Source organism: Dipodomys spectabilis, unplaced genomic scaffold (assembly GCF_019054845.1).
Source record: "Dipodomys spectabilis isolate Male_0828 unplaced genomic scaffold, ASM1905484v1 ptg000504l, whole genome shotgun sequence".
Taxonomy (NCBI): Eukaryota; Metazoa; Chordata; class Mammalia; order Rodentia; family Heteromyidae; genus Dipodomys; species Dipodomys spectabilis.
The window spans coordinates 834,490-843,094 of record NW_024871181.1 but is presented as its reverse complement, the minus strand read 5'-3'; the positions used below and the strand labels follow the sequence as shown (position 1 = coordinate 843,094).

Genomic DNA, 8,605 nt, shown 5'->3' with positions numbered 1-8,605 from the left:
ACTAGCAGCCTCTCCGGGCTGGGCTTGACGACGTGGTCCAACCATCGCGAGAATAGGGGAGGACAGGCGGACCGGCCGAGCGGTGCCTTCCTTGTCCTTCCCCTCGCGGGGCAGCCTGGGGTCTGTAGTTCTCTCTCTGCCCGGTGCCGTCGGAGAGTCGCCCTCGGATGACGCAAATCGGTCTGCGTCGCCCTCCCGCGCGTGCGCCTCGCGGTGCGTTCTGGGAAGCGTGGTCCCGGAAGGACCCTCGTAAGCAACCAGCCTGAGACTAGGCCTGGGAGGAACCAAGTGTATATTTCCGACCTCACGGCCTGGAGCCTGTAGGAATAGAGACCTAGTTGCTGCCAGGGCTGTTTCTCCTGGTGGGTCCCCTGTGGGGTTGTTTTGGGGTGCCTCTATTCGGGCCTCTGGAGTGCTAATGGTGCTTCTCTCCCATCTGGGTCCATAGTCTGACATGGATTGGGGCCTCTGCGGTACCGCGGAGATGTGAAGGGGCTTGTTGGGGGTTCTAAGGGCACCTTTTAGGACTGAGCTTCCGTGGAGCGCACTGGAACCCCTAACCTTGCCCAGCCCATTCTAAGCGTGGAAGAGGGTTTTAAAGTCAGGTTTAGCGCCTGATTTGGCTGTGAACCAGTCCCATCTGCCCCCCCCCCCCCCGCACTTCCCTGCACTTCTGGAAGCTAGGAACTCCTAACCTAGAAGTAGAACGACTAGTGTATACACTTTCAGTGCTTAGGAAGTGTTCCCCCAAGCCCAGTAGAAAAGCTTACTCCTGTTAATACCACCCAAGAGTGGCCATAATTTAGGAATGTTTCCTTAAAACCCCGTCCTGTCATTTTGGGGAATACACAGCACAACAGTCTTGGTGACATTTTAGAATCTTCCATCTTTCTTGAGCAGAATACGCTGCAAGCACGGGAAAGTAGTTGGAGTCCTAACAATGGATAAGTTTGTCATTCGAACTCCTAGAACCCAGAATAGCCCACAGAAGAAAGGTACTGGAGGAAAGATTTACAAGCAGGCTACGATTGAATCTCTAAAGGTGAGAGGGGATTTGGGCTAGAGGAAATGTGCAGAGGATTGGGATGCCAAGGGTACTAATTATGGGAGACTGAATTCTTGCTACACCCTCCCTGAAAACAGATCTGATTACTCCTTCTGTTTCCCTCATGACCAGTGCAGGGTGTCTTTTGTTTATCAATTCCCTTCCCCACCACCCACCTCTGCTAGACTTTTTAATCACTCTGGTTTTATGGAATGTTTGCTTGTTGAAAGTAGAGCCTTTAAATTGTATGTGTGTGTGTGTGTGTGTGTGTGTGTGTGTGTGTGTGAAAATACCGTACAGAGGGGTTACAATTACACGGGCAAGGTAATGAGTACATTTCTGATCAAGTGTTGTTGCCTCCTATCCCTTCCTATCCCTTCCTATCCCTTCCTATCTCCCTCCCTATCTCCCTCCCCCCCGCCCCTCTTCCCGGCCAAAATTGTAAAGTTCATTTTTCGATATAACATCTTGTACATCTCATTGTTGCAGTGGGTCCACCAAGACTATAAAGTTTTGAAAAACAATTCATCTCTTAATAACGTCAAACTATAAAAGATTCTATAGGCCCTGTACATACTGGTAAGGCTAAATAATGATATTCTACTTTTATTGGCCAGAACTCTTATCACGTAGCCTCCACAGGTACACTTGGGACTGAGAAAGAGACTCAATGGGCTCTTGCTACCTGGAACTGTATCTTTTTTCTTTTCATTATTATTATTAGGTGGCCAGGGATTCATGATTGTTAGGCAACTACCACTTAAGGCATGCCTCCAGCCCTTTTAATTATTTTCATTAGTGTACATTAGTTATACAAAAGGCTTTCATTGTGATATTTCCATACATGCATATAATACACTTGGATCACATTCACCTTCGTTTTGTATCCTCTTTCCCCCCTTTTAAAACCGATTTAAACAGGGTTCCTTCTATTTTCATACAAGAGAAAGAATGAAATGCTTCCATGATCTTCACATCCCCTTCACCCTCTCTGTTTACCCTCCTCTGTCCTGCTGTTCCCACTTCCAGTCTCCATTTTACATTGATGCCACTCTTTTATTTTAAAGTGTAGATTCCACATATAAGAGAATATGAGAAAACATGTAATATTTGTCTTTCTTAGTCTGGTTCATTTCATTCAACATGATCTCTAGTTCTAGCTATTTTTCCTGCAAACAATATAATTCTTTAGGGCTACATAATACTTGGTTCTGTATATATACCCATTTTCTTTATTCATGACTCCATTGTTTGTCTTTTGTGAATATAGTGCTGCTATAAAATGTGGTTATCTCTAGTGTGTGCTAGCTTACGTTCTTTAGGATATATGTGCAACAGTCGTGTAACAAAATCATACGGTGTTTTTTTTTTTGAACCACCGTTCAAATTTCCATATTGGCTTGCACTAATTTACATTGCTCACCTACTCCTGTCTTTGCCAGCATTAGTTGGCATTTGTTTTCTTAATGACTGCCATTCTGACTAGGATGAGATGGAATCTCAGTGTAGTTTTGATTTGCTTTTCCTTAATGGCTAAGTATATGTTCCTGTGTGTATTAATTAACCATTTCTACTTTTGAAAACTGTCTGCAACTCATTTGACCATTAATTGGATTGTTCTTTTTTGGTGTTTAATTTTTAGAGCTCTTTATATATTCTGGACATTAATTCTTTCCTGATGAGTAGCTGACAAAGATTTTCTTCCATGCTGTAGGTTGTGTCTTTTTTTTTCTTTTTTTTTTTTGGTCGGTTGTGGGGCTTGAACTCTGGGCTTGGGTGCTGTTCCTCAGCTCTTCAGCCCAAGGCCAGCACTCTACACTTGAGCTGGGGCACCACTTCAGTTTTCTGAGTGGTTTATTGGAGATAAAAGTCTCATAGACTTTCCTGCCCGGCTGGCTTTGAACTGTGATCCTCAGATCTCAGCCTCCTGAGTAGCTAGGATTACAGGCGTGAGCCACCAGCACCCAGTTCTTTTTCTTTTCAGTTTTATTTTATTGTAAGGATACTGCACAGGGAGTTACAGTTACATGAGTAAAGTAATGAGTACATTTCTGTTTGTTTATTTGTTTTTGACAGTCCTGAGGCTTGAAATCAGGGCCTGGCACTGTCCTGAGCCTCTCTGTGCTCAAGACTAGCACTCTACCACTTGAATCACAGCACCACTTCTGGCTTTTTCTGTTTATGTGGTTCTGAGGAATTGAACCCAAGGTTTCATGCATGCTAGGCAGCACTCTACCACTAAGCCATATTCCCAGCCCTAATGAGTACATTTCTTGTAGAACATTGTTACCCCCTCCTTTGTTTTTCTTCTAATATCCCTTCCCTCCCCCATCTCACCCACTCCTTCCCCCCCTCCCCCAAGAAGTTGTAAAGTTCATTTCCAACATAGTGTCTTGTGAGTATCATTGTTGCAGTGGGTCATCCTGTGTCCTTATTTCAGCATTTTGTTATTCCTCTTCCCTGTAAGTTGTCTCTTAATTCTGGTAATTATTTCCTTTGCTGTACAGAGTATTTTGTTTGTTTGCTTGCTTGCTTGTTTGCTTGTTTTTGCCAGTACTAGGGCTTGAATTCAATGTCTAAGTACTCTCCTTAGCTTTTCTTTTCTCAAGGCTAAGACCTTACCATTTAAGTCACAGTTCCACTTCCAGCTTTTTGGTGGCTAATTGGAGCTAAGAGTCTTTTGGACTTTCCTGCTCCAGTTGGCTTTGACCACAGTCATGATCTCAGCCTTTTCAGTAGCTAGAATTCAAGGTGTGAGCCATCAGTACATAGTTTGTACAGTTTTTTTTGTTGTTGTTGGTTGTTTTTTGTTTTTTTGTTTTATAAATCTCATTTGTCATTTTTAAGTTTCTGAGCAATGGGAGTATTCAGAAAGGCCTATGTCTTCAAGGGTTTCCCCTATATTTTTCTGTAATAGTTTAGAAGTTTCAGATTTTGCATTTAGATCTTTGGTTCAGTTTGAATTAATTGTTTTGTAAAGGGTGATATTTAGGAACCTAGTTTAGTCTTCTGTATGAGGATATGCAATTTTTCCACAATCATTTGTTGGAGAGGTTGTCTTTTCTCCAGTGTATGTGCTGGGTACCTTTGATGAAAACCAGATGGCTGGATCTGTGTATAATTTTTTCTGGATCTTCTGCTCTGTTCCATTGGTCTCCATATCAGTTTTTTTTCTTTATTTTTACATGTCAGTTTTTGTGCCAGTGCCATACTAAGTTTGTTACTATGGCCCTGTAGTGTAACTTAGAGTCAAGTATTAAGATACCTTCAATGTTACTCTTTATTTTTTTGGGGTCCGGTCGTGGGGCCTGAACTCTGGGCCTGGGCTCTGTCCCTCAGCTCTTCAGCTCAAGGCTAGCACTCTTACCACTTGAGCCACAGCGCCACTTCCGGCTTTTTTCTTATGTGGTGCTGAGGAATCGAACCTAGGGCCTTGAGCATGCAAGGCAAGTGCTCTACCACTGAGCCACCTTCCCAGCCAATGTTACTCTTTTTGCTAAGGATTATTATTGCTATTTGGGATCTTTTATGTTTTTATATGACTATTAAGACTGATTTTGACATTTTTGATTTTTGACATTGAGATTTGATGTGAGTTACATTGAATCTGTAGTTTGCTTTTGGTTATATAGCCCATTTTCATGAAACTAATACTGCCAACCCATCAACATGGAAGGTCTTTCTGTCTTCTAATGTCTTCAGTTTCACTCTTAATTAAAAGTTTTGTCATTTTCTTTCTTTTTTAAAAATTTTATTGTAAAGGTAATGTACCAGAGGGGTTACAGTTACATAAATCAGGTAATGAGTACATTTCCTTTTGAACAGTGTCACCCCCTCCTCCCTCATTCTCTCCCAGTTTTTCCCATCCCAATTTCCACCCAAAATTGTATAGTTAATTTCCAACATAGTATCTAGTGGGTTTCACTGCTGAGTTGGTTCACCTTTGGTCTCACAGTTTCTGTGCTTCCCTATCCTGCCCAAATCAGATAAACTTTTATACAAAACAAAGGGTTTTGTCATTTTCATTGTGACGCTCTTTGCTTGGTTAAGTCTATTCCTAGGTATTTTATTTTGTTTTGTTGTTAACAGTTGTTCGTTTTTTGGCAATCATGAATGGAATTATTTTCCTGATTTCTTTCTCATATTTTACATTGTTAGTATAAATAAAAGCTGCTAATTTTTATATGTTAAATTTATATCCTGCCACATTTCTGATAATATTTATCAGATTGAGGGGATTTTTGATAGACTCTTTATGGTATTTTGCATATAGGAGCATACCATATGCAAATAGGGATACTGTTTATGACTTCTTTCTTCTCTGTTTGAATTCCTTTTATTTTTCTTGCCTTACTGCTCCTGCTGGAATTTCTAGTACTATATTGAGTAAGACTGGGGAAAGTGGACACTATTTCTTATTCTTGCTTTTAGTGGAAAATGATTTCAGTTTTTCCCTGCTTAGTATAATGTCATTTACAGTTGGTCTTATATACTCTTTAGTATGTTGTGGTACATTCCCTCTATTCCTGTTTGTACAAGATTTTTATCATGAAAGGATATTTGATTTTGTAAAAGGTTTTTTCTACACTATTGAGATGATAATATGATTTTTGTTCTTAATACTTTATGCGTTATATAACATTTATTGATTGTATTTGAACCTTCCTTGTGTCTCTGGAATGATATCAGCTTGATCATTGTGTATAATCTTTGTGTGTGTGTGTGTGTGTGTGTGTGTGTGTGTGTGTGTGTGTGTGTGTGTGTGTGTGTATGTGTAATCATGGGCTTGACCTGAGGGCCTGGGCACTGTTCCTGAGCTCTTTGCTCAAGGGTAGTGCTCTACAACTTTGAGCCACAGCTCCACTTCTAGTTTTATGATGGTTAATTGGAGAGAAGAATCTCTTGGATTTTCTTCCCTGGGCTGGCTTTGAACCATGATTCTCAATTCTTAGCCTGTGCCCAGCTTGCATAATCTTTTTTATGTGTTATTACTTTCAATTTTCAAGTATTTCATTTAAAATTTTTTATCTCATGTTCGTCAAGGAAATTTTTTATGTGTGTCTCTCTAGTCTAGGTATTGTATCAGGGTAATACTGTGTGGTCATACTCAGAATGTTTGTTAGCATTTTTCCTTCTATTTATAGACTAGTTTAAGGAACTAATTTCAGCGTTCTTCTGTGAAGATTTGGTAGAATTCAACAATGAATGCAGCCAGTTCTGGACTTTTGTTGTTGTTGTTGTTGAGGGATTCTTTGCTTGTTTGTTTTTTTTGCTGTATCAGGGCTTTAACTCAGGGCTTTGTGCTCTCATTGAGCTTGCTTGCTTGTGGCTGCCACTCTACCTTTTTTGTTGTTGTTGTTGTTGTTGTTGGCCATGGGGCCTGAACTCTGGGCGTGGGTGCTCTTTAGCTCAAGGCTAGAGCTCTACCACTTGAGCCACAGCACCATTTCTGGCTTTTTCTGCTTATGTGGTGCTGAGGAATCGAACCCAGGGCCTCATGCATGCAAGGCAAGCACTCTACCACTGAGTTACTTTCCCAGCGCCCACTCTACCATTTTATCTAGGTAGTGTCTCCTTAGTACTGCTGCATTTGTTTACGCTTTCTCCCTCCATTTCTGTGCCCCCTCCTTTCCTCCCAAAGTCAGATAAATTAACAAGCAAGACAAAAAGAAAAGGAAACACAATCCACAAAGAACAACCCTCTTGTTTATATTTCCTGGAGTTCATTTCGATAAATATTATTTTATATGATCAGAAGCACATAGACATTGTGCCTTTGTGTTCCTCCCCTAAACATATCCTCGTTTATTCTCACTTTTTGTGAATGGCTAGCTTCCTATATAATTTATCATGTCCCAGTATATTTTAGATCTAGCTTCCACATGTGTGCCATTTGTCTCTTTGAGCTTGGTTATCTCACTTAACATGATTTGTTCGAGGTCCATCCATTTCCCTGCAAATGGCAATATTATTCTTTCTAATGTCAGCTTGGCTTTTTGCAGGTTAATTGGAAATGGAGTCTTGTAGACTTTACTGCCCAGGCTGGCTTTGAACTCAAACTCCATCCTTAAGGGACTCTTTGTTGCTGCTTTAGTTCTGTCCTTGTGATAAATATGTTTTAAGTGGTTTATATCCATTTTGGTTCAATTTTGGTAGTTCATATGCATCTAGAAATTAATGTTTCTTCTAGATTTTTCCAGTTCATTAGAATATACTTTGAAAGTATGCCCTAGTGATTTTGTGAATTTCATTGATATTTGTTGTGATATCTCCTTTTTCATCTTGAATTTTATTAATATGGATCTTCTTTTAGTTCATGTTCCTTAGTTGGCTAAGGTCTTGTCAATTTTGTGGTTTTGTCTTGTTTTAAACCAATTTTTGTTTCATGGATTAATTGATTTGCCTATTTATTATTTTTAGTCTCCATTTAATTGATTCTCCCTTTCTTGTCTGCTACTTTGGGGTTTGGCTTATTCTTGTTTTCTAAGAGTTTAAGGCACATAGGTTATTTATTTGAGATCTCTTTGGTTTTTTTTAACATAGGCACTCATAGCTATAAACTTCTCACTCTGTTTTTGCCATGCCCCATAATTTCTGGTAAACTGTGTTTTTATTCTAGGAATTTAAGTCCCCCCCCCCCCCCCTTTTTTTTTGTTAGTCATGGGCTTGAACTCTGGGCCTGGGCACTGCCCCTGAGCTCTTTAGCTCAAGGCGAGCACTCTTCCACTTGAGCCACAGCGCCACTTCCAGTTTTCTGGTGGTTAATTGGAGATAAGAGTCTCACAGGATCTTTCCTGCCTGGGCTGGCTTTGAACTGTGATCCTCAGATCTCAGCCTCCTCAGTAGCTAGGATTACAGGAGTGAGCCACCGCCACCTGGCCTTCCATCTTATTTCTTTGATGACCTAGTGCAGTGATCCTTCAAACGTTTATTGTTCGGGCTGGGAAGGTGGCTCAGTGGTAGAATGCTTTCCTTGCGTGCATGAGGCCCTGGGTTCGATTACTCAGCACCACATAAACAGAAAAAGCTGGAAGTGGCGCTTTGGCTCAAGTAGTAGAGCGCTAGCTAGCCTTGATGTGAAGAGCTGAGGGACAGCGCCACGACCCAGAGTTCAAGCTCCATGACCAGAAAAAAAACAAAAGTGTATTGTTCACATCAAGCCATCTTCCTGAGCAGCCTCGCTGCGCCGAGGTTGAGCTTTTCTTCTCTCAGTGACACACAATTTCTTCTGACAAGTGTGATGTGTTGCAACTGTATTCTAAAATCATAAAGCTAGAGTCTGGGCCAGACCTTCTGCTATCTCTCACAGGAATGCTCTGTAATTGTAATGTACAATGAGACATGGAGAATCATAAGCCATTGTCCCCTTACCTCTGAGAGATGGCTACTCCTAATGTCTGATGGAGTTGTTTAGAAAAAGAAATACATGAGAGCATTCATTCTCTCATCCTGGCAGTTAGAAACTCTTGGAAAAGGGGGGCTGTGATTTAAAAAAAAGCGTCTAGCACATTTACCCCATTTTTTGGAAGTGAACATTTCATATGTAGGTACCAAAAGTGA

At 40.9% G+C, this 8,605-nt stretch overlaps 1 protein-coding gene across 2 annotated transcripts in view; it reads left to right on the top strand.

Annotated features, from left to right (window-relative positions):
* The first annotated feature begins 191 nt into the window (after positions 1–191).
* Tceanc2 (transcription elongation factor A N-terminal and central domain containing 2) overlaps positions 192–8,605 on the top strand; it is a 51,273-nt gene continuing 42,859 nt past the window's right edge. The window contains exons 1-2 of one of the 2 annotated variants that reach the window (XM_042669694.1): positions 192–288; positions 901–1,042. In XM_042669694.1, the coding sequence (XP_042525628.1) occupies positions 941–1,042 (102 nt within the window). In that variant the 5' untranslated portion in view covers positions 192–288; positions 901–940. Of the gene's footprint in view, positions 363–900; positions 1,043–8,605 lie in introns of both variants that reach the window. The other variant, XM_042669693.1, reaches the window with a different exon arrangement.